General features: G+C 35.7%; 1 protein-coding gene and 1 long non-coding RNA gene across 5 annotated transcripts in view; one reads left to right on the forward strand and one right to left on the reverse strand.

Moving 5' to 3' along the window:
• The window catches only part of LOC146439632 (uncharacterized), a 28,008-nt gene extending 16,392 nt beyond the window's left edge, over positions 1–11,616 (forward strand). The window contains exons 5-6 of the long non-coding RNA XR_014850858.1: positions 7,136–7,279; positions 9,314–11,616. This is a non-coding gene — a long non-coding RNA (uncharacterized LOC146439632). The remainder of the gene's footprint in view (positions 1–7,135; positions 7,280–9,313) is intronic.
• The window catches only part of ADGB (androglobin), a 101,838-nt gene that overhangs the window by 8,964 nt on the left and 66,105 nt on the right, over positions 1–26,769 (reverse strand). For 3 of the 4 annotated variants that reach the window (XM_085055612.1, XM_085055613.1, XM_085055610.1), the window contains 9 exons: positions 22,964–23,152; positions 21,220–21,313; positions 19,561–19,695; positions 18,597–18,750; positions 13,885–14,072; positions 12,632–12,816; positions 8,398–8,594; positions 7,105–7,216; positions 110–207 (listed from right to left, as the gene is read on the reverse strand). In XM_085055612.1, the coding sequence (XP_084911738.1) occupies positions 110–207; positions 7,105–7,216; positions 8,398–8,594; positions 12,632–12,816; positions 13,885–14,072; positions 18,597–18,750; positions 19,561–19,695; positions 21,220–21,313; positions 22,964–23,152 (1,352 nt within the window). The remainder of the gene's footprint in view (positions 1–109; positions 208–7,104; positions 7,217–8,397; positions 8,595–12,631; positions 12,817–13,884; positions 14,073–18,596; positions 18,751–19,560; positions 19,696–21,219; positions 21,314–22,963; positions 23,153–26,769) is intronic. The other variant, XM_085055611.1, reaches the window with a different exon arrangement.

Consider the following 26,769-nt stretch of genomic DNA (forward strand, 5'->3'; position numbering starts at 1 on the left):
AAGGGACATTAGAAGTCCTAGTAGTACTGATCTGCAGACCCCAGAATACATCTATATTCATCACAAGGATGGCACATTCAACGAATTGAGGCTTTGGCTTTGTTCTCACCTGAGATTCATGTGTTCCTCTTTCTTTGTGGAAATGTTCTGCCTTCTCAAATACTTTTGATCTTCTGGTTGATATAGGAGCATGTGGAATCTTTTTTACTTCAAAAGAAGGGAAAGTTAGGGGAAAGCTCTGCTCCTCATCCCTTCCCCTGTGTATTACTCAGATGTCAGTCTAATGCATGATGAATTAGAGAATATCACTGTTATCCATAAACATAATTCCCCATATAAAACCCAGAGTGGAATAACAGCACAAAACAGCCATACAGAGAGACAAAGGAAAGCCAGTTAATTAGTTGACACTTTCAAGTACTGCCAAGAATACGGGAACAAAACAACTTCTAAAAACAGACTTACAGGGTGGACATACTGTGACAGCCTTATCTGTCCTAACTAGCACTTTACCCAGGGCTTAACTGAGAGATTGCCATGGTGCCTGCATTGCTGCCTTGTGTATGGGTCAGTATAAAGACAGCAATGTACGGAACCACAGCCTGACTCTTACTTCCCTTCTATAATCTCATACCATCTCTGTCAGTGTTTGTTATGCACCAGGAAGGTAAGAAGTCTGAAACAGATAAAGTCAATGTTCTTATTGTCTCAAATCCTAAGACTATCTAGAACTGAGAATGTAGATACACCCCACCAAAAATGCAAGGAAGTTAAGGCAAAGAAACATATTTCAGACTTGATGCATATTTAAGAAACATAAAATTGTCATTGTCAGGACTATCTGAGAACATTTAAAATTAATTATATTATCAGTACATATGTACACCATATGTTTGAACTAATGATACTGAGAATTGACATTTGAAATTGACACTTATTCTGCAATGTCTTAGCTGGTGAGAGCTGTAAACAAGACTTATTGCATGTCATATTCTTGTTAAAATAAATTAATAAATAAAGCCTGTAATAGCATTTAACTTTAATAGCATAAGGAATGTGTCAGTTGAAACAACCAGGGACGAATCTAAAACAGTATGAGAAAGATAAAAAAACTGAGCATGAAATCTCCATTTCCTTCCACCTTCCTACTGCCTGAAACATTGAGAAAAGTGCTAGAAACCTAGCTTTAGCCAATACAGTAAAATAGGGGAATTCTCTCAGAAAAAAAGTGGATATGAGTGACTGTTTCACAGTCTGATGATAATAATAAGATATCTTGCACTTAATGCTTTTAAGGTATCTTTCACTTAGTGCTTTTTCAATTTCTTTCCACTGAGGACAAATCACTGTGCTGTGTGATTAATGAGCTTTGGATGAGATCTACAATGTCATGGCTGAGGTTATATAGCTAAATAAAATTGTAAATATTAAATATATAGAAACATATTTATAATGCACATGTAACTCCACATACAAATATATATTATATGGTATATGTGTGTATTACATCATACATTGTACATGTGTTTATCTAGAAATGGTATTATTCTTATCTCCTCATGCTAATTAAAAACTGTCCAATGACACCAAAGTGTAAAGCTTAAATTGATTCAGTGCTACCAAGCCATATATTAAAGAATGAAAGCAAAAATTAAAGTGGTCTCCACAAATATTGAATATACTAAAGCAATTCTGGAGGAAATGCAAATATAAAACAAATAGTGATGACATAATTCAAAGTTATAAAATGATTATATAAATGGCTTTCCCTCTAATTTCACATTATCATAACATTTTAGCACCATAAATCAGGCTGGTGTACATGCATTATTCAAGGAATTATTAATTTTAGAGATAAATTATTTATTGTTTACACAAACACTCAAAAGACATTCAGTGTGGTTAGCTAAATGATACTAGACAAAGACTTTCTGTGTCATGGAATACTACAAGTTTTGCCTGGTTGCTATAAATATTTAGTGACTCTGAATTTTAACATTTTGATGCTCTGAACTTACAGCATGCCTTGAGAAGTTAGTAAAGAACAAGCAAGCATAAGAAATGACAGGGCTAGAATGAGGTAACTTACTTTAACTCCACACATTAAGGCTCAGGCAAGATTAAGTTGAGATCTCCAAGCTCTCCCATGCACTGCACTGTCCAGGTTCCCCCAGCCCTTCCCACTCCCTCAGCAGAGCAAGCAGTATCCCCACAGGCCTGGAGGGGGCAGTGACTGCATTTTGGCATGCTGCCCACTCTGATCCTAAGGGGGATGTGAGTAGCAACTTGGGGCTTTTCTAAGGGCAAAGGCAGGTAAATCCTTTGTATGGCATTTTGTAAGAAGAAAGGTAGGCAGATGATACAGAAAGTAAAAGGCCATTCCAGCTCACAGCTTATGCATCAATCATCACAAACTCTCAGAGGCAGTTTTTCTATCTATATGGCACCAAGAAAAGCTTCAGCATCACATAGGCTGACAGTGATGACACAGCTGACAGCAACTTTAAAATTAGCTTCTCTACTGCTCTTCAATTATTTATTCAGAAATTCATTTAGTCTAATGCCAAATGGGGACCATAGTGATCATCCAGTCTGATGTCCTGTCTATGACAAGCTAAACAATTACACTGAATGATTCCTAGCTGAAACTCAGCTTCAGATTGAGATACATCAATTCTCTTTTTTAGGCAAGATAGACAGCTACTCCTGATTTATGAAATTTAAATTACAGGGTATCTATCTTATTCATAGGTAAAATACAGAGGAATCTTTTGAAGCTTTCTTTGAGAAGATATCATGCTCCTGCTATCTGAAATAGACTCTGAGCATTTAGTGGGATTACCCAGTACTTCCTAGTATTGACTGTTAGTCGCCCCATGCGGGATTTTCAGCTTTTGGTAACAAAAGATTGAGTTCAGATGTTGCTTTTCCTGTATTTGTCTGGACCCTCAGAAGGATTCTCAACCGATGGCAATGTCAAAAAATCTTTCCAAAGCTGAGCTCATCCAGACACTAAAGTTACAGAACAAATACAGCAGGATAGAGCAAACCAACAATATGATTGCAGTAGTAGCATGGGGTTAGAGCATAGCTTAGGGATCTTCAGCACCATCACGTATCCTCTGAACTATTTGTTCACTGAACACCAGGCAAGTGATTAATCACTACTGACAGGCAAGCTGGGAAAGAGATAAAGATCTTAAACACCTCATGGAATCATCTCCTTGGCACGAGCCAGCAAGTTCTCCTGTGGGAAAAACTTTCACAGCTCTGGAGGATAAAAAGGAACATTCCAAAGCATATTGCCTGTCCTGCCTTTTCAAACCCACCTCTACCACCTGGGCTCGGAACTCTATCTCCCCCTGCTTTCCCAGTTGATTAGACAGCCTTCTCTCATCAACACCTCATACCCTTGATTTAAGGCAATACGTAAAATCCATGCTGCAGTCAGCATGGGGTTGTGCAAGCTGCATAATAAAACTTATAATCTTACTACAAGAAAAAGAAAACCAAAGAACTAAAAATGATAATAGCTGAAAATCCTATATACAAGGCAAGCCTTAAAACGATTTTGTTCACACAATCAAGCAGCTGAAAATGGTACTAGCAGCTGCAAGATTGCCTCCTAGTTGTTCCCCTTTTACACAAGAATTATGATCTTGATCTTACATTTTTTTTACTATTTTTCCATTGAAGACTTTCTCTGTAACAGTTCTCAGTAGAAGGAAGAAAAAGAAAAGAGAAAAAAGAGAAAATAATGAAACCTGTGTAAATAAACTATGTGTCATTTTCTAATTTCTGACTACTCAGGTTTTCCTGGCTAATACCTTTTTAATGTTTTGTTTGTGCAATGGGCTCTTAATGAAACATTTAATAGGGTTTCATATATAATAAATAGGACTAAGTATTATTCACAAAGTAACTTTTGATAACACAGTTCTTTTCACAAGTACAAACATCAACAAATACAAAATTATCATAGCATCTGTACACCAGAGAAATTACTTTCTTCAAAAATGCTCTAAATAAATATTTATAATACTGGTGAATATAAATAGTGTAATAGCATGGGTCTTCATTTAAAGGGAGACTAGTGTAAAAGGCTTTAGTAGATTTTAATACAAATGCTTTTGCCACGATAAATTAGCTTTAATACAAAATTAACTCCAGATGGCACTGTTGGCTTATATGAAAAGGGGATACTTGAAACGGGGAAAATTTGTTGCAGAAATTTTTCACCTGGCTCACTGCAGGTGTTCTTAAATATCACACGGTGAGACAATACTTTTTTGGTTACACACCAACATTATTATTATATGAATTTTGTGTTTGACAACTAGTGCTGGAAGTTTTAAAAGGTAAAGGCCAGTTTTCAAATCAGTTTAAGACTAGTTCACAACCAGAAAAAAGATTAAATTTTCTGGTTTACCCCCATAATTATAAACTATAGAATTTACAACTAAATTATAATACTAAACTATAAAGTTTAGTATTTTGGGGGAAAATTGCTATTAATAGGCGTACATAAAACAAATACTAAGTAGTTAATAGGTGAGTATTGGTGTTTAAAATTTTTGGTATCAGTTGTTTTTAAACTCTGCTGATGGCCTAGGCAATCTGTTGGTATCCTTGTACAAACAGAAACACTAAGAGAATAAAAACTGATTTGGATTACTTTGAAAGGCAGCAATTATAAGAGGGCACTGTGGTTAGCACAGCTTTTTCCCATGAGAAATTCTCTTGTGTTTTATAAATAAAGATAAAGTTTGGATGTTGTTGGAACAGTGTCCCAGAACTTGGGCAGTGCAGGCCTGGCCAATCAGGCCTGGGGGAAGACTTCTGACTCACCAATCTGGGTGACTTTTGAGAACTCTATATATGTGATAAAATCAAAACAATAAAGGTCATTCCTTCTTGCAACTGAGAACTGGTGCCTTCATTACTCTGCTAGCTGCTCAACAGCGACAGGGCACAAAAAATGACACCATTTTAAAACAATCCCAAGAGAAGAAGTGCTTGTTATCACCAACTGTGACTTAAGTTTGTTTGACTAGAAATGAGCATCAGTTAACATGGAGAAGGGAAGCTAGGAACTGGAATTCTGCTACCTTGAATTGAACAGGAGAATACTCATGACATTGACAAGGTTCAGTGATATGAGCTGAGAATTAGTGAAGAAATTTAAGAGATTAAATGTCTCCATTGACCTGCAGTTTTACAGACCATGGTGAAGGTGTGTAACAGGAGACACACGGGCAGCATGACTGATGGGTCAAGTGCAAGCTGTCACTATGAAGCCAACTCAGAAAGGTAAGAGGATGTAATAGGATGCCTATTGTAAGAAACAGTCTCACAGGGAAAATTAAGAGAATAAATGGAAACATCTAGGAAGAAAAGATGATATGGTAAAGAACACAGCAAACTAGAAGCAGGTGAAATCACTAGAAGAGCTGTGTGCAAGCCTGTTAGCCTACATGACATAGCTCCTCAAATGCTACTAAAACTGACTAGAGACTTTAGTAAGTCAAGATACATCTTTGTAAAGTTGCATAATGATAACTGAAGAAAGACTGAAAAAATCTCAAATATTGCATACATCCCAAACCCAAGAAATTAAATAATATCTGTCAGCAATTACTGCTGCTGAATCTAACTTCAGTCCAGGGTACTAGAAATTTAAAAAAAACCAACCAAAACAAAACAAAACAAAAAAAAAAACCAAAAACCAAAAAAACCCACAAACAACAACAAAAAAAAATTAATCAAGGAATTGACATTTAACAGACATTTAAAAAGAAATATATAAATACAGTATGAAGTGAGACATACCACTAGTGAATAAAAACCAAATCATCCTAAAAATATTTTAGGGGATTATCAAGTGTATGTAAATGAGGACAGATAATGCAAATAGTTTCTGCTTATCACTTATTTCAAAAGTTGAGTTTTAGAACCTTAGCATTAATGGTATGGGAAATTTACTGAGTGGTGGAAATTTTTGTATTTTAGGCTCTGCAGGAACCTAGGGGAGAAAACACAGGAGAATCAGCTATGTATGTGTGTGATGCTCTGCACCAGCAGCTGAGTAGGGCTGCAGCCTCAGAGCTTGTAGGGCATGCAGGAACAGCTAATGGGCACATTAGGTGTCTAAATCCAGCTGGTGGATGGACCCACCTTTATAGAAATACAGAGTCTCTCTAGGGGACTTCCATGCTTTCCAGCCAGAGAGGGAAGAGCAGGATGAGGCAGCTGGTGCTGTCTGTGTTTGTGCTCTGAGTGTCTGCCTGTGATCTCTGTAGCTGGCAATGTGTGTACACATATATACATAAATATATACACACATATACATAGTGTGGATGTGTGTCTATGTGCATGTGCTTGGTGGGATTACATCTTCAGCCTCACAAATGATTGGACCCGGGAATGTGCACTGGCAGCATCCTTGCCTTTCTCAGGCTGTTGGTTTCAGCATGATAAACTTTAACATAATTCAGATCTAAATAATTTAGTGTCAACCCCACAAGTAAAAGAAGAAGCAAATATGAGACATTTATCTGATTTACACAATACTGACTAGTATTCTAAGTGTTTTTAATTTGTCTTGGGCTTGGTTTTTTCTGTCCCTTAAGAAGAAATGCTACAATAATCCATAAAAAAAACAAAACCTTCTTTAATTTCTCTGTCCCCTTCCTGACTTACATACACAGACTGTACATGGGAGCTTTCCTGTCTCTCCTCTTGCTAAATTCTTCTCCTAGCAGTACAGAAGCAATACATTTCCCAAACCAGGCCTTTCCCCCCTGTCTTGTCCAGTGCATTTTTTTAAAGTTATCAGCAGGCATGTTTCTGTTCCAGATCTCTACCTAAAGCTGAGCCCTAAGAAGGTGAGTTTGGCAGTGTATTCTCTGATTTCCTCATATTTTGTAAACTGAAGATGTAGATTCGTGCTATCAAACTTCATTTCTAAGAACTACAAAACAAAAGGCTTTGTTGCCTAGTTATTTCACTCAAACAGTGAAAAAATGTTGCTTGGGGCAATTTTTTTTTTTTTAATCGATAACATGGTACATTTATCTAAATAAATATGTACTTATATCAACCTACCTTTGATTTCATTTTTCTGCAATTCTTTCAGTTCCTGGACATGCACAGACTCACTCTCAGTAAGTGACCAACTATCATGCAACACCAATGCCTGTATCGTGTACTGGTGAGACTGTGAAAGAAAATGCAGCATGCTGAAGACATAACAATTACAGCAAGCATTCAAGTCCTGAAGGTTAGTAAACTGCCAGCTATTGAATTCAGCAAATAAAACACGTAATTAATTTACAAGCTTGCACATAACAGCACTCACAAGAAGCTTAAAAAATTAATTTTAATTCCACAGATCTTATTTTAATTCCCGTGAAATTAAACAATTGCTCATGTGTTTGTAGAGTAAATCTAAACTGGGCTATACAATAAGGAGCTACATTCCTGTAAGATTTCCATGTAACTTTCCTATGTATGCCATGTACTAAAACAAAGACTTTTGTCTTAGATTTTAAGACCTACTACAGGGCTTTGAGCCTTTGAACTAGCACTCAATAATGCCTCAATTTGAGGTAGAGGTGACAGGGTCCATGGGCTGTTTTAGACACTGTCTAAACTGAATTGGAAATGACTATATTTAAAATTGTTCTCCAAATTCTAAAGCCAGTTCTGAGTCATAGGAAAAATTCTGGAGTTTATTTCTCAATAATTTTTGTTTTCTTAGGATATTTTGTTGCAATTGAACTCAATTATCAAGAAAAAATCACAGCAGATAAATATGTGGAGATAGAAAAATAAAAACTGTTTTAGAAAGTATATGTCATTTCTGTAAAATAAACAAACAATACTAAATAATACCAAGAAAAAACCCATGGTTTGACATTAATCTGGCAAACTTGGCTCAAGTGGCAGATATTATGTGTCTGTTGCTAAAGCTTGCAGCTGACTGGAAATAGGTGTTTCTTTAGTAAAGTATTATAGATGGTCTTCTATAATACCATATTTCAAATAAAGCTCATATTGAAACATCAGAACTTTAATTTAATTTCTGGCAGTTTTTGATCTTTATGTGGAAGTTATGCTATACTTGAATTGGATTTTCCAAATGAGGAACATTTAAAGACAGAGTAAATCACCCTGATATGAAACTCCCTACTTATTTAGTCATTCATACACATATATTATCGTTTTTTCACCACCTCATTCAAAAGCTACCAACAATCTTAATTTTGGATTCCTTGTTCTTGCCTCAGGATATAAGATCTCCACATGTACCAAAGGGGTTAGCAATATGTCTTCACTGTTGTTTGGTGTGTGGTTGCTTTTTTTCCTCCAAAATCCCAGTCATTAGCAATCTCTTACTTGTTGTGGAGTTCCAACATTCCTTTGAAGGTCATCCGAGAGGGAAGAATCTTCTATTAATATTGTGGGAACTTCTTGTACCAATTCTGACTTGGAAGAATTTTTGCTGTCCTTTAATGAATTATGACTTCCTTTTCTTGATCGTCCAATTTCTGAACCCTTCTTTGTACTACTGTGAGTAACATGTAGGGATTTTGCTGCAAGATGACAAAAAAAGCTCCAGAAATTCTATGAATTACTGATATGAGGTAAACAGCTGCCCTCAGAAAGTATCAGAAAGAATTAACATAGTTCATTTTCTCCTGCTGTGTTATACTCACAAGGTTCTAATTAAAATTATGTTTGTTCCAAATAAGCATGCAATTCACAAATATCTTCAAAGTAAATAATGAGAAATTTGAAAGACTATATATATGACCATTGTTACTGTTTATAAAGCATACAATATTTTCCCCTCAAAGCCCACACTTTTTTCCTGCACTAACCACCACAGCACTATGCTACTCATCAGATATAGAATATAGATAGCCTTGTGCGCCCTAAGATGGGATCCCTTTGGGGCTAACCTAATTTAATAAATTGTGTAAAAGTGTATGAAGGGAAGAGGCACATTGGCCACAGTTCTGGCAATTCTCACTCTTACAGAAGCCTCTTATCAAGTCTGTTTGTGTCAACCTGACACGAAGATCATAGCTGACTTGAATTTAAAAAAAAGCCAGTCTTGAAAGGAGCTATAAAACTGTTTGTGATAATGTATACATGTGTATATAATTGTCACCTATAGAAGATGCTAATGTGGAAAAACTGTGAAAACAGAAATGTTCTAAAGAACTGTCACAGAAATATTAAAGTAGAAAACATAAATTTGTTTGCCCTTCTAATGCCACTGAAATTTGTGATATTCTTTTACCTGCAGGTCTACAGAGAAAGCAAAGAGATTTCTGAAACTGAACATCTTCAGATACGTAGAAAATTGAATAAGGACAAAGAATAACCACTGGGGAAGCAGCTTCACCTTTGTTACACTAATGACAGCTGGACCAGCAGTTGGGAAAGAGATATCATTTTGACTTCACTGAGGACAAGAGGCTTTACCCTTCCCAGGGTTTATTGTACAAAGGATGATACTGAACCATTGCAATGCTTTGAAAGAAAAATGCAGTTTCCTGTGTGTTGATGAATCAACCAGGGAAATTCACAGGAGGTGGCAGGACTATTAGACCAGATTCGGCTAAATTTACTGGTGGTGTGTCAAAATATAAATTCCCAATCAGAGGTTCAATGTGGCCCTAGAAACTCAAACAGAGTCAGGAAATATTATTTCTTACGAAAGTCAAATGTCACGGATTACTTCCAATTGCATCTTTGCTCTGCATAAGCCAGTGCTTCCTTGCTTCTCAGAAAATCAGTAGAAGTCAGGAAATCAAAATAAGACCTTGCAGAGATGTTTTCTTCAAGAGGTATCAAATTTCTAATCGCAAATTAAGAGTTGCTCTTCTGCATTACATTCAGAATCTTTAGCACTTGACCTATTTCTCTTGCTGTCCCTGTGGCAAGTTGGCCAAGAGAGAAACATGAAGGAAGACAATACTGGGTTTCTTCTAAACCAGTTTTTAGAGTGCTGCAACTCCAAGGCTGTTATTTTGTAAAAAGTATGCCTAAGCAAGCCTATTGCTGGGGAATAGTTTCTCACTCAGATAGATGCTGCTGAGCTTTTCAGGCATCAGTGAACTTTCCATGCTGTGAAGGCGAGAGGAGATGTAATTCACAGTAATTCAGATTACTAGGTCTTTCATCAGAAAGAACAAAAATCATGAGGCTTTCACTCAACAGAAGTGAAATTTCTATTGAGAAGTTAATTTGGATGAATAAGAAACAATATTCAAAGACCAGAATCTTGAACATCCTTCTACATCTGCAAGAAAAACTGCTGCAAAGAAACATTTTGTATTCCAGATAGAAGAGTAACTACATAAAGACACTTTCTAATTGGGTAAATTGCCTTTAGGTTACCATTTGCAATATTTGCATGAAAGTTTCTAGTCAGGAATGATCTTTGGTGCCTCTCTGAGCACTGTTAGCAAGGGCCAGTGCAAGAAATTTATAAAAAGGTAGCTTTAAAGCAGTGAGGCCAACTAGATGTACTTCCTCAGTCAACAGAGAGGTGACATCTTCTCCAAGAGGTCTTGTGCCAGGGCTTTAGGAGATGTGCACTGCCCTCTGAAGGAGCTTACCTCTACCTATCAAGCTAGGTGGAGTTCAAAGGAGGTTGTATTCCTTAGGCTACAACTGTCCTTCATGAATGCCTAGCTATCCTCTTCTTCCCTCTCTCCTAAAGATGAAGAGCTTGAGTATTGAAAAATTCTATAATGGTTTTCCCAGAGGATGATCCTGCCATGAAATAGCTTAGAATCGTGAAATCCCTCATAAGCCTCATTCTGCTTCCCTTGCAGGAAAAATGACTTGGAAAAGCTTCCCAAAATACAGTCACCTCAGTAGTTCTCGCAATGGTCACAAGGTGGTGCTGTAACACCAAATTATTTTTCTTAGTACGTCCGAAAATACTCAGCCTTGGCTTTCCTAAGTTCTAACTAGAAAGAACTCCTACCTACCTTGCTTCCAGATTCAAACAAATATCTGAAAGATATTTTGATACGTCGTGACAGGATCGTATCAGACTGTTACTGGCGAAAATAAAAGGATTGTGAGCATTCACTTGCCCATCTATGCTTATACAACTGCTGTGCTTGTATCAACAAAATGAATTGTGCTTGCAGTATGTGAGTCAATACGTAACTCCTTTATTGTCAAGCAAATGTTCAAGGTCCAAGTCATCTGCTACATCTCAGAAGAGGTAAATATATCCAAAATCAATTGGTTTAATGTAGTTTTTGAGCTGTAGAAGACATTCTACAGCTCTGGAGATGAATTAGGCTGTTGGAGGGCAAGGGAGACAAGGTTTTATTGGTGATGCTTCCACAATAACATCACTTAAGAGAACTTCTGGCAACAAAGTGATCAATTCTATGAGAGGCAGAACATGTATGGTAGTGAAAAAGTCTCAAATTTAGGAATTGTGTCTTGCTTAACTAACAAGATTTGTGCCAATGGTAGAGCAGTGTTTTCTTGTTATTCCCATTCTGAGAAAACACACTTTTCTGGAGAACAAAGAAATACTGACATTAGGAATCTTGTTGTATTGAGTGTCAGTTGTTAAAATCTTCACCTGAACTTGGTATAAATAAAATAAAATAAAATAAAATAAAATAAAATATAAAATAAAATAAAATAAAATAAAATAAAATAAAATAAAATAAAATAAAATATATAGCCTTACTTTGAGCAAATAGACTTCTCATATTCAACTGTTCAGCCAAAAGTATGTAAAGTGTTTGCTGTAGGTTTAAATACATTTGTTACAAGTGAAACTTTGTTTAAGTTCGACTCTTCCCATGAGTTATGTTTTCTCAGGATTTAAGTTGCTATGATAAAGAACTGACAATAATATAATGGGCATGTATATCTTCTGTTGCAACTCTGCAAGTCTGGGGCAGGTGGCTCCTACCTCAGTGTCTCCTATTTCCATGAGTATCATCTGAAGCTGTAGCAGAGGCAGAATAAAAAATTGAGAGTATTTCTTAAGGATAAGAATTTACATCATTTATTAAAGAGTCTTTTGCCTTGTACTCTGGGGCTCATATGATGAAAGAGAAACCAGTAAAATGTGTGCTTCTTCTAAAAAGACTGATGCTCAGGATGGTACATTTAGACCACAAGGCCCAATGCAATCTGTGAATTATCTACTATGTCTCATGGTCTGAGCATCAGTTTCCTAGCAGTCAAAAGTTTTGAACTGTAAGATCAAACAGTGGCAAGATATTGAAAGTAAAATATATTTAAATTCTCAAGGACAAGGCAAGTATATGCACACAAATTTTTGGAAGTGAAAAGCTACTTCACTATCTGCAAAACTCTGTACTCAGTTATACAAACTGAAAAGGCAGAGGAAAAAAATGGGACTGGACAACTTGTTTCAATCAATCCTTTCAGTAACTCTGCTCACTGTTGTTCTGTTCATTGCTCAAAAATGTAGCTGATTTCACTCAATCTCAAAGCAATTAGAGATTAATGAAAAGAGTGGGAAAAATAGTATTTTCTGTGATTATCTAAAGTTACTGTAAGAATGTATATCATCCAGTGAATAAAATTATCAATTACAGCATGCAATACTTACAGTGGGAGCTCAGAGGTGATTGATTACCCCAGAAATTAAAAACTGGCATGAACGCATAGCCTTTTCCAATGACACTCGTAACTTCCTTCTCATTATCTATGACTTGTAGTTTAATGAACACATCTGAATTAGAGGTTTCTACGTGCAATGTAATAGTATGTGGTGCTGTGACTTTTACAAAATACCTAAAGAGGAAGACAAAAAAATTATAACAATATAATCAACTATACCTGATCATTCTTTTTTAGGGAAGTACCTAAATGTGCTGAACTGGAAGCAAAAACTTAAACTGAGTTACAAATCAACTGTCTTTCTGGAACCTGATGGGCTAAGCTTCATGCAGTGAATCAACAAACAAAGCAAGTGCTGCTGCTGAAAAAAAGGGGTGTCTAGCTATTTCTTTCTTTTCACTGCCTTATCAAATGTCCAAATAGACATTTAACCTCCTACTGTACTTGTATTTGTTGAATAACATTAGCCAGATTAGGAAATTGTATCAGTAAAAAAGTACCTGAGGAAAAAAAATATTATTAGCTTTCAAAAGGATAGGGATATCTCCTTTGATAGTGGCTGCTACTGGGGTGGCCCTGCTAAGCACAGGGCCTGTTGTAGTGCAGTGTGTACTTCTTAGCGTAAAAACTTCCATACAGCAATTTAGTAATAGTCAGTTCTGAACTCAGAAGGGATTTTAACGAACTTTAATCAATTTAAAAAGGATTCATAAAAACTAAATCACATTTTTATTAAATATATTCTCCTAAAAGAATCAGCATGCTAAAATAAAACATATTTAAATTTTTCTACCAACACTACAAGATGGAAATTGGTCTGATATATCAGGAAAAAAAGTGTTTTATTCCTGTATTAATTAAAGCTTTATCTCTATAGCTAAAAAAAAAAATCTAGGAGACTTTATGTCTTCTCCCCACCTGCAAAATCTTGATTTCAATATATATTTAATCCCCAAAAGTACTATGGAATTTCAGTAATTGGCATGTGGATAAAATTGAGCTTACAGAAATACAAAATATTGTGATGATTTTAAAGTCATAGTCGGTGTACTTCACACCTATTCATTAAGGAGTGGCAATATTTCACAACATAACACTTTATTAATCAAATGTTAAATTTGATAGCCCAAAAAATATTTACACAACATTCTCCCCTTCTAAGAAAGAAGGAAGAACATACCTTTCTGGTAGGGAGGACCCATACAAAAACCAGAAGTTATCCATTCTTCTCTCAATACTTACCTAAACAGTAAAAATTCTTTATTGGGTATGTAATTCTCCTTAAATTGTTTCGTAGAGTAGATATTATTTACAGCCTCACGAGAGAGAAAAGGAAGTGGACTATGGGAACTGATGAAGCGGAGCTTCCATTTTCCAGCTGCCACAGGTTGGTCACCAGTGTGTGCTTCTGCCACAAACGTGTATCCTTTCTGAAAGGGGAAAACAAGGCATTTTTAAGTGGCAATAACACTACTCAAAATGCACTCTAGGACTACATGCAACAGGCTTTTTGTCCAGTTGTTAATAGAATAATGTTACACTTGTTAATATAATAAGATGTACTTCATCAGCAATAATCTTGTAATTCTAGTCTATTCTAATTTATGAAGCATCTCTTATTATAGCAATTTATATTTGACAAAAAGCTACATAGCAAGTCAAATCCAATTTTTGTCTAACTTCAACATTGGCAGGTGTTTTTAGGGGCAGATACAACCAAAGTCCTGAAGTAATTTTCTAACCAAATTATTTGATGATTTAAAATGCTCCTTCATGCTTCAGGAGTGTGAAAGTAGTTCACATAAGTTTGCTGCATGGAAATTTAGAAATGAAATTACTTCAGTCTTCAAATCTGAGGTTAAATTAACATTTACACTAATTGATTCATGCCATTGCAGGTCCAGCATAAAGTTTTGATATATTAATCTTATTTTTATGAAGATGTCGATTTAAGAAAAAATATATGTAGTATTAGAAAATTCAAGTAAAAAAAATTGATAAAAAGCACAAGACACAATTAATAAGGCTGGTGCAGATCTAGGTGGTCTTTATGAATCCTGAGAATAGGAATATGAGGAGCCAGAATAAACTTAAAGGTTTCAAAATTTGATTAATTTGTATTTGTAAAAATGAAGGCAATATGAATGTGATTACCTGAAAGACAGGAGCAGGAAAATGGCATATAAGGAGTGCAATGGCCAGTTGTAATGTTACTGGGGAACTGAGAATTAAGTCCCTTCTTCATATAGTCCAAGATAGCCCTGCTAACTAACTCACTATTTCCAAAATTAAAATTTCATGTTCCACTCAAGAAATAGTCCAGAAGAAAATTATCTCTTTCAGTTCTCTTCCAAATTCTGCTTAAAGAAATCAGGATTTAACAGCAAGAGCAGCTTTGTTGAAAAATCCTTATAATAAATAGGGTTGTGATTTCAGGACCGTCCAATAATGCAGGGCTGTGATTCCAGGAATACTGAATATTTAGAATGAAAGTAAAATCATTCATTATTCCAATTTGTACAATTGTAACTGTTAGGCACTTTCCAACCTTTAATCACCACAAGGTAATAGCAACCACTCAGAGTCACCATTCGGGAGAACTCACTTATTTAAACTAGTTAAGCATATGGTCACAGCTGCTCCTGCTCTTATCAAGCACACCTGGAAACTGAGAAGGATTTGGTCATATATTCAACTGCTTTCTGACAGCATGGGGTGCATAAGAACACTTTCTCTTGTATACCTATTTATAAAGATAATGTTACATAATCTTAACATTCACTATTAATATGCAGAAAATTTACTCTTAATACCAAAAGATTGTTTGAGTGAGCACTTTCTGAATACTATGAGCAATTAGAAAGCACAATAACTGAATTTTGCATCTGGGAGGAATATCAAATAATCATCAGAGAAATAAGGAATTAGATCTCAACAACAGCCCATTAGATTTATGTCTCTTTCTTAAAAAACCTTCAAGAGGTTGCATTACTCTTAGGTTTTCTGTTACAATTCACTGTCTCTAGAATTAGAAGGGATTGCTTCCTAATATACCTCCCAAACTAACTTTATGGCAAAGTAGTATGATTCCCTTACGTCCTTCTATGACTCGTCAAGACACAAAACTGAGCAGTGTCTTTGCTCAAAGACACCTCTATTTTCTAGATTAAATATGGTGGTAGTGATGATTTCTTAAACTCTTATCTATGTAGGTCAGCTGAAGCTTGAATGCTTATCTCTAGCCTTTTCTACAATCTGTTCAAAAGACTTGTGAATAATAAAGAGAGTAGAATTTAAAAAAACACTAATAACTAAACCAAATTTAACTGTATTCAGCAGTAGAAAAAAACACCACAAAATATGAAAATATAATGCAATCCCAAAAAATCCAAATAATGCTAAGCAAGTAGTCAGTTTCTATCTAGGCAGTAATGTCTGCAAAACAAAAAGACAGACTTTATTGCTAGCATGCAGATTTTATCTTTATTGTCAATCATTCTGAAATGAACTTTAATGTGTTCCAGGAGTGTCACTGCAGCAGAATAACAGTATCTGTTGACAGGATTCCTTTTTAGCTCTGTTTTAAATTGCTGAGCCATAGTTTTGAAGCAAAACCAGTAGGTGTATTTTTTTTTAAAAAGTACTTTCGTTAAAAAGGACTTTATGTAATAAAACTGACATTTAGGAATTCAGGCATACTGTATAATTTCTCACTTAATGTATTACATTGTTGACTATTTTTTACAAAATACTGTTGTAAAAAATGCAAGTCAGATTAAAATAGTACAAACATATTCTGTGTTTACTAATTGCAAAATGTCTTGTCATTTTGCAATTAGTAAACACAGATTTCAAAAGCTTGTGCAGGTCCACTGAAACAATAATGAACTATTTAGAAATAGGAAGAAAATAAGCTAAATTGTAGAGTATAAGGTTATATTCTTATTGAGAAACTCAGGAGAAGAGATTGAGAAATGCCCTAAGAATAGGTAAAAAAATACAGTATGCCTGCAGAATTCTGTTTTAACACTTTAAAAATAACTCTTTACTGCAATTAACTACATTTAATATTATAAAATATAAGCCATTAGTTTAGCAAATAATAACAGAAATGTTGTATTACGAGAGGACTTCCTCAATAGGGAAGAGCAGGAATCATATAAAAAGGGCCATTTTCATTATTTATTAACAGAATCACTGAGGCTGTTGTGCTGTACCCATGGGAAAAAAGATATTACAGAATGTACCTAATTGGGTAGTGCGTAAAACCCCAAGCATATCCAATATGAAAACCACTGTACTGCACAAAAGGTTGTTAAGACCTTATCTGGAATATTGTGTACCATTCTGGACACCTTTCGTCAAGAAAATAAATTTAATAGGAGAAGGTCTGAGAAAGGATTAGTGAAATCAGGGAAATATAAAAAGCTGCCTTATGGGCAGAAGTAGACAGTTGTGTCTTGCTAAGTAGGATCTAAAAAAAATCTGAAGCGGTAGTTGTTCTTTCCACAACCTGTCACTTTCCTGAAAAGCAGAAATTAGTGTTTACCACTGAGATTTCTTCTTGCATCTTGCTGCTACAGTGTTAGTCTGTAACTGACATCAATGCCTTGCTATTGACAGATGAGACAGAGAAGACTAAAATGTGAGCAGAATGTGTCTTCACTAAAAGGTCAGCTGTGAATATGAGACTAGAATAATTAATACTGGAGTAATATTAAAGAAACAAGGGGCAGGCCAGAATAAGAAATTAAGTCATAAATGTTAATACAGATAAATTAAGAGTTTGCATTAGTAGGTCTGATGAACTTCTGTCTGAATCATAATTAAATAACAGACTAAAACAATCACAAGACTTTTAAGTTGTGTTTGATAATTGATAGAAAACACTAAGGTACTATAAAACTACCATGTTGTCTTTTTTGTTTTAGATGAATATATGTGTCCATTAAATTATCATTCAGCCAAAGTCCAATGGCTGAAAGCATCACGAAATAACTAACAAAATTAACTCCATGCAGCCCCCTCAGTATAGAAAAAATCTGAAAAGAATTAAGTCCTGTCAAATGAATCAAGATTCCTTCTTTAGTAAAGCCTACTATTGGAAAGGAAACACCTGACACTGTCTCTTTGATCATTCTTCTAAGCCTAAGGAAATGCTGTCATATTGAAGAAACTAGGGTGGCTATTGAACAATCACATCCAGAAAGCACATACTCGTGGCTTATGGAAGAGTAAGATGCAGTCAGTGAGATTTCAAAGACCCAATCTGAAACTGATTCAGTATTTTTACTAGTAATGTGCACAGTGGAATGGAAAACATACACATGCTTAATTAGCTGATCCCACAAACTAGGAAGTAAGGTAGCTTTGGAGGAAGAGAAAATAAGAATTAAAGATTGTTTTAAACTAGAAAATGGACTGACAAAACAGCATTAGAATCAGTAGTGAAATACACTATATTTACTCAAGAATAATGAAGTACAGGGTTCAGTTTTTCAGGAAAGCACCTAGGATTACAGAAGTACATGAAGCAGCAATAGCACTGCAAAACAGGGCATCACAGTTGGATATATAAGCAGAAGTAAAGCCCAAAGACATACACTTATCATTCATTACTCGAAATTTTTATGGCCACATGTTAAACATTGGTACAAAGTTCACTGTTCTCAGTGTGATGCCTGAAAAACAAGAAAAAATCCAAAGCAACAGCACCTGGAAAGATTCTAGAGGAGCAAGTAATCAAAAGTTTACTAAGAAAGATTTAGCGTAGAAACATATCAGTGATAGTCTCTGTTCAAACTTGCTAATAAATAAGGGTGTGCTAATAAATAAGGGTGTGCTAATAAATAAGGGTGTAAGTAGAACACTATGACATAGTTATAAATCTCAGCAGAATTTGGGAACATGTTATTATGTCTAAAATTATACTTTTCACAACAACTTGCATTTACCTGATTTTTGGGATAAACATGAGGTGCCACTTTTAAAAAGGCATGTGGCATTTCCTCCAGTGTGTCATTATCAAGAACATGAAGTCTATAGGAAGGGAGAGTTGTATACACCTTTGTCAATACAAGCATATCTTCTGGGACAATAAATATTTCTCTAAAAAAAAGTTAAATTATATCACAATTATTTTCACAAATAAAAGGATTTATGCAACACAAAGCAAGAATATTGTCATACTTTAACCCCAGCCAGCAGTTAAGAACCACACAGCCACTCATTCACTCCCTGCACTCAAACCCACCCAAGGAGGAGAAGCAGAAAGAAAATGTAACTGTCAGGTGTTAAGAACAATTTAATAATTGTAGCAAAACATAATAATAAATATTCTACCAATATTAATATTTGTAATGATAAGGAGAGTGACAGAGAGGAACAGAATCCAAGAGAAACAAATGATATACAATATAATAGGTTGGCACCCACTGACCAACACCCAGCCTGTTCCTGAGCAGCGATTGGCCCCCTTCTGGAAAATTCCCCCACAATTTATATTCTGAGCATGATGTTCTGTGGTATGGGTATGGGTATGTCCTTTGGCCATTTCCAGACAGCTGCCCTGGCTGTGCTTCCTCCCAGAGTTGCTGCACCTCCTCACTGGCAGAGCATGAGACACTGAAAAGTCCTTGACTCGGTGTTAGCACTCAACAACCAAAACATCAGTGTGTTATCAGCATCATTTTCATACTGAATCCAAGCACACAGCACTGTACCAGCTACTAGGAAGAAAATGAAGAGGAAATAAAGAAGAAAACTAATTCTGTTCCAGCCAAAGCCAGAACAAGTTTACATCAGAATTTAAGGAAAGCAGACAGATAAGAAGTAAGTTTTTTAAGCAGGTTAGTGAAAACCCACAGTGTATCAATACTACTTCCCTATAAGAGTTATATAGGGTTCTGTGAAACTCACCTGAAAACCAGAAACCATGCATTTGGTGGTTGATCAGCATATGTTACTGCATAGTCAGTGAAAGACATCTTACACCGCTCATCTTCGTAACAAGGAAACTTATCAACTGACTTACGGTTTCTTTTAAACATTTCTCTGGAAAGCAGATAGCAAGATAAATACTTAAATCTAACCAGAAGGGCATATATATACTGACTTTTACTTATGCTGATCATGAAGAACACTAGTTTATACATGAATGTAAAACAACAATATAAAATGTGCTACTAATGTTTCTCTAGTAGCTGTTCACTCTCAAAAAAAAAAAATCATTGAGGGATCAGCCCTTTCAGACCTCATGGCAAATACATACACATATTTCTATCCATCAATCTATCCATGACTAGAGCTGTTTCTAACATCCCAAAATGTTATGGCTTCTACAAAACTTTACCTGTTTTTCTTTTTTTTCTAAATAAATATTGGTTAGCATAACTTCACTTTCTTTATATTAAGTTGTCATCTTTAAGCTGTAGCACCATCAGCAAATTAAAATCCCTCTACTTAGTTTTAAAACCTTTTGGAACAACAAAGGAATAAAAGCAAAACCTCTTGTCCAGGGTGCTAGCTTGTTACATTAAATGGAAATCTGTCAGCTGTTAAAACAAACTAAGCACAAGCGCATTAGAAAGATTTTAATACTCAAATTTATCCCCCAGGTCAATGCCTATGAACCCCATAAGTTTTAAAAATCTGAAGGCAGAGTAGGAACTGCATCTCTTCTTTGCTGATGTAGAGATGCTGCAAATCTAAAATGGATGGATACTACTTGGAACAAGGCTGTGGTTGCAAGTCCTGATCCCATCAATGTACAGAGGTTTTACAGGATTAAAACCACTAAAAACTGAAATAAAATTATACCCGGTGCTCAAATTGCTGGTTATGAGGAGTGAGGATTTATATCCACAGGCAGTAATTATTGCCAGTTTGCACTCCTCACCCCCGGAAGAACTGATTTACTGTTAGCTCAGTTGTGTGAACACTTGCAGAGAGATTTTTGAAGGACTTAATGGAAATACGTGATCCCCAAAGAGTGTCATGTTTGCAAATGACTTAATGAACGCTTGAAATCAGAATAGCTGTCTTGCCAAAAGCTGCAATAAAATATCAGGGAAAGCATCTATCTAGAAATATATCTACTTTCCTCCAAGGATGTGCAACAAAAAAGTCCCCCGATGAGATAATAAACTGGGTACACTTAAATAGCCTCCTTTCTACTGTCAACCATGATTCCTTAAGAGCACAAATCAAAAAGTTTCTTTAAATCAACTAGGTAAATGCTTAACTAAGGAATCAGTATCAGATCTATATTTAGAGAACAGCCTACCAAATACTAAAAAAAAAAATAAATACAGAAAAAAGCCAATACTCTAGTTCAAGCTGTAGGAAAAAATCTGTAACATATCTCAAAATTAGATTTTACTCATGTAGGGTACACAGAATAATGTATAGCATATATTCAGTCATATATCCTTCCCATCAGGGTTTTGTAATTTCGACAGTAATAATACTCTTACTTATTACTAATAATACTCTTAATGTTTATTTTGTTAAAGAGCAGTTTATGACCATTGTATGTAATTACCTGCAATAAAATAGTTTGATTTATTGCATGATTACCTTAACAACATTATAGCACACTGTTCAAAATTTAACTCAATCTGAGTCCACAAGTTTTTCAAGGTTTCTTCGACATCTGTGTTTTCTTTAGTACCTAGAAACAACAAAAAAAATAGGTTGGAAAACATAACATCCAACTTTGTTATTATTCTAAATTTACACCTGCCAAATACTTTTGAAAAATGAAACTTGCACAAGTGAATTGCCTTATTTCTTTGGAGTTTTACAGAAGCCTCACTGAGCTAAAAACTGTTTTCTCCTTTGACAGAGTATATTCCATTCATCATCACCTTTGTACTTTCCAGCACTCCTGCAACTGCAAAAATGATGTGATCAATATTTTCTCTAATTTACAGTTTTTTCACTGTAACATGTTGTACTAATATCTGGCAATCTCTGTCCTCAGAGAAGAGGCTATTTAAATCCCAGCAGCTTTCATGTGCAGATACCAGGAAGGGGTTGGGATGTACTTAAAATATCTGTGTAGCTAAAAGGAAAAGAATTGGGCAGCTCCAGTGGGTAATTCATCCTACCTGTGTTGGATAATTCTCAGATAAAGATGTGTTGCCATCTCAAGGTGTCTTCTTCTATCCATGGAATACAGATGAAGACTAGACAGTTTGATTTTCAAGTTTTCAGTAGTACAACAGAGATCTTGGTTTATTTCAATAAACACCTTATCTTTTTAAAAATAGATGCCACGTTTTCTAACTTGAATGTGTCTGGATTCAAGTCACAACCTTTGAATATCAGACTAAAGATCTTGTTAACCCTTTGGATCTCAGCCTAAAGATCCTTTGGCTATCAAATTCCTTTTCTCATATGGGTACTTAAAGATTACAGCAAAGTCCTTTTTTATCTGGTAGTTCTGAAATTACAAACTAACAACCTGTAAGTACAAAGCCTCTATTTAGTCCTGTTCCTGACAACTCTACTCAGAATTTCGCAGTTGCTATCTTTCTTCCTGGACTGTGGACATTGGACAGAGTATTCCAGCTGAGATAACAGAATTGCTGCACAGCAAATGTGCTACAAGTCTTCAACTGCTATGCATGATTCCTCTATCTATATAAACAGGAATGAAGGATAGTATCAGTGCAGCATCTTTGGAGGGCAGCATCAGACTTTGATACTGTGTGGGTTCCACTGACTACTCATTATGATGCTTAGGTTCTTGTATGATTTCCTTTACATTTCTGTGGCTAGCACAGGTTTTTCCCATGAGAAGTTTTCTTGTGTTTTGTAAATAAAGATAAAGTTTGGATGTTGTTGGAACAGTGTCCCAGAACTTGGGCAGTGCAGGCCTGGCCAATCAGGCCTGGGGGAAGGCTTCTGACTGACCAATCTGGGTCACTTTTGAGAACTCTATATATGTGATGAAATCAAAACAATAAAGGTCATTCCTTCTTGCCACTGAGAACTGATGCATTCATTACTCTGCTAGCTGCTCAACAGCGACACATTTCCAGAAAAAAACCCTTACATGTAGCCCAGCTCTGACCTAAATCTACATTAATGTAGATTCTGGTTTAGTATCTATGCAAATCTAGGGGAAGGTGTGTATCTTTCCTCTGCTTTTTATGCGCAAACTGAGTGGTTAGGAGTCCTTAATAGAACTATAAGTTCCATTTCATTAGTTTCAGTTAACTTTACCTAGATATTAATTAGTAAAAATTTGTTACAGTAACAACTTGAGTAAGATGAAGTATGAAACATTTTTGAAAGGCATTTTTAGATTACACACCTGGTTCTCTGCTCTTCAGTATTTTCCTAATATAGGTCCCTCTCCAGATGGTCTGAATTTTGAGAGCTGCTGCTTCTTCTTCAGATGTGGGAGTTTGGTTCTCCCAGCTACTAAGGGATTTCTCCTCCCCGTTCTCTGAAGCAATGGAAGAATGAGCAACATCAACAAAGCTGGAAGCCCTGTCGCTGCCTGCAATGAATTTCAAAAGAAAAAGCTCCAAATAAACACAAAATAGCAAGAGAGTGATTTCAACCATAAAACTTTTATGATGAGAGTATCACTCTTGAAATTTTGTTTTTATGAAGATAAAATCAGTTTAATCTGTTTAAAATATAAAATCAGATAAAATCAATTACCTTGCTAATTCCAAACACCAAATTATTTAATTTTTCTCTTCATGGACACCTATTGCAGGACATTTTTTAAAATCACATCTCCTACTGTAATTTCAAAATATTCTTCCAAACATGAACCAAGAGAACTTGATACACTAAAGCCTGACTCTATACACAGCTTAAAAGAGCTTCACAAGATTTTAACTACTTCTGTCTTTCAATCTTATAATTTTATTAAATAATAATTTAAACACCAGTTTTTTTCAAAACATTCTGTTTAGCCTTCACAAAGGAGCCATGGAATAAGGGTATAATAATGATAAAGGGAGAGCTCATTTATCCGACTTTGTGTTACCAAGGAGTTTTGAATTGGAACAGAAATCAGTAGGTTCTGACAGGTTAGCAATGAGCTCTTCGAAGGCATTCTAGCCTAGAATCAGCATCCTGGAAGCCATCAGCACCAGGACGTAGGGAAAGGTGTGGGGAGCAACACTCCAAGGGGCCAGTGCCAGGGGGGTAGTCTGGAACTGCACACATATGGAACAAATGGAGCAAGACAGCATGATAGGATGGAAACAGTGCTGCAAAAGGAAATACCAACAAACAAGAAGGAGAAGAAGAATCTGCTTGAACATGTAGACAACATTGCAGGCAAACAAACTATATTAAGAAAAGATATTGCTTTCATCAGCCAGATCACACATTTCAATCTAATCTCTTTTACTGAATATTCCTAAATCTGGCTGTGTTCTCAAGCCATCCTTTCTCATCAGTGTTGCATTCCAAAACCCTAGAAAGCTTCTTTATACTTGGGGACTGAAAGATTACACAAGCCCACTTCAATAGAAAAGAGATTAGAACTCAGCAATATGAATGGCACAACCACTTCTATAAAACAGAAGCATATAATCACAGAATAACACAGGCTGGAGTGGACTACTGAAGGTCATCCAGTCCAATCCCACACCCAAAGTGGGATCAATTTAAAGGAGGTTGCTCATGTCTTGAGTAAATGTCCAGTCCATTTTTAATAGTTCCGTAACCATGGAGACTCCATAATTTAGGTGGGCATTCTTTTTGAACTTTTGACTAGTCTCATGGTGAAAAATGTTTTCCTAATATCCAACTGGAATTTAACATGCTCTAAAATGCATCCTGTCTGTGCACCTTTGGAAAGGTTTTGGCTCTCCCATTCACTCATCAATGTAACACATTTCAAAATGCCTTCGTTCAATCTACAAGCTTGTTTATTTTACAATTAAATAACCCAATGGCAAGATGACTTCTAACCCCACTAATAATTGTTTTCATAGCAGGGAAATAGACTTCAATTTTCAGCACGTGATTTAGCTCAGAAGAATGAGTTTTGCTAAAGAGCCTACATTCCCCGTATAAGGCAAAATAATATATTAGAAAGTAAAAGTTGTATACACACATATATACAGATTGACCTAATAAGTAAGAATATCCTAACATGGAACAGGAATCAATAATATATTTTAAAAAAAAAAGTTTTGGTCTGGTGTTGCCGTATGAACCAGTTGAAAACTTCATCCACTGAGGATGTCAAGTGGACATTATGATTGAAAACAGATTTGTCAAAAATCTCTGACATGCCTTAGCTGTTAATCAGAAGATGCACTACTTAAAATAATAAACCTGAAGCTTTCAAAGCAGCCTAGAAAGACTTTGTTCACCATAAAATCGCTGCAGTTTTCTTGGAGGCAATGTAACAACCATTTTTTTGAAAAACGAGTATTTTGAATGTACTCAAGAGGCACTTTGCATATTCAACCAAATAATGTCAAGCTTTCCCTCACCCCTTACTCGAACTCAAGATCAAATCCAAATTGCAAGAAGAAACAAATGTTCAGAATTCTCTTTTCAGTCACACAACACAACTGTATAATCACTCAACCCATGTTTCTGAAGGAAAAAAGAAGCTTGTTCTGGAAAAGAACTGAGCAGGTGCAGGACTTCTCAAATACAGTTTACACAGTTGATACGCTTATAGAGAACAGCTTGACTTCTAGATAAAATTTCAGACCAGAAGATTTTAAGAGAACTGTACACAAAGGGCACTCCACTTCCAACTTCAGAGTTGGAATTTATCCATAGAAAGAAATGTAGCCCTTGAAATGTTCTTAAACAACTGTCAAATGCCTGAGACTTGAAAATCAGTGTCACAGACCTCCAGTGAGCTGGTTCACTATTGGGCCCAATGAAACCAGGAAGAGGCAAGCAAAGAACATGTGCAACACAGAGCAGGTAAGCACTATTGAGCTGCCAGCTCTGTCTCTTGTGTAACATCATCCTGATATGCTTCCTTTCCCAGGAAGCATCACATACCTCTGTAAATTCAGCACCTCATGACTGCCCAAAGTTCTGCAGGGCTTCTGTATTCACTCTCTTTTCAGAATACAACAGCAGAGCCATGCCATGATGAAGCATTCAGATACTTCCATCTTTTTTTTTTTGAATGCTCATATGGCACGGTCTTCCACTTGTTTCTTGTTGCTCTTGTGCTAATTGCTCCATCAGGATGGATCACACTTGGTAGACAAAAAAAATATCACTAGATCATTTTCAGGATGGCTTCTCAGAAACCATACCAGGCATGACCACTAACTGCAGTACATCACAATATCCTTGTCCTTGGTAAATCTTGAGATTAATTCAGCGTGTACAGTGCAAAATGAATATGTTAATATAAAATGGTGATGGCATTTCAAAAAAGGCTCAGATTTGACCTGATATACTCTCAGACACAGATGACAAAAATATTTCATTCATATTTTATGGTAGTTTACACTGATGTCTATGAGGTTCCAAAGGATTACAACCTCAAGTCTCGACAAGACCTGAGCAACTAACCTGAAAATGCAGCAGTGTTAATATGGGCTAGAGAAATCAGCTGATGCCAATCCCTCTTGGTCTTTCTGCAGTGCAGTTTTCAACTGTTTTTTCCTACTATCTACCTGTTTTTCCTTGACATTTCACTTAGTTTATACTTTATTTCTTTAGGGTTATGAATGGAACCTGAACAAGAGCATGCATTTATCCCAAAGAAACCTTTATTAAGCAAGGCAAAATGTCAATAAAGGTCAAAAAGTGTCCAATGTCGAAAAAACCAAAGGGAAACAATTAACTTTCCAGTCCAATAGGGATCATTTGTAATTTAATTCTACAAAAGCAAATAATTTAAAAGGATATATTGGACACTGAAGGAAACAAAACTGAAACAGAACTTTCTCCATACATTTACTCCACTTTTTGATTCCCTGCCCAACTCCTAAAAAATATTGTCACAGTGGATCTCATATTTTAGTAATTTATATGAGATCTTTGCTACAACCTGTCAACTGTGCTAATTATTCAAACCTATTTTAAAAATGTCTTCTATTGCTGACAAGTGTTTAAGGGTTTTTTTTGAATACAGAAATCAGTAGCACAGTCATCTTGAAAAAACAT

The sequence above is a fragment of the Lichenostomus cassidix genome, chromosome 3, assembly GCF_008360975.1.
Source record: "Lichenostomus cassidix isolate B80296 chromosome 3, HeHo_3.0, whole genome shotgun sequence".
NCBI classification, from domain to species: Eukaryota; Metazoa; Chordata; class Aves; order Passeriformes; family Meliphagidae; genus Lichenostomus; species Lichenostomus cassidix.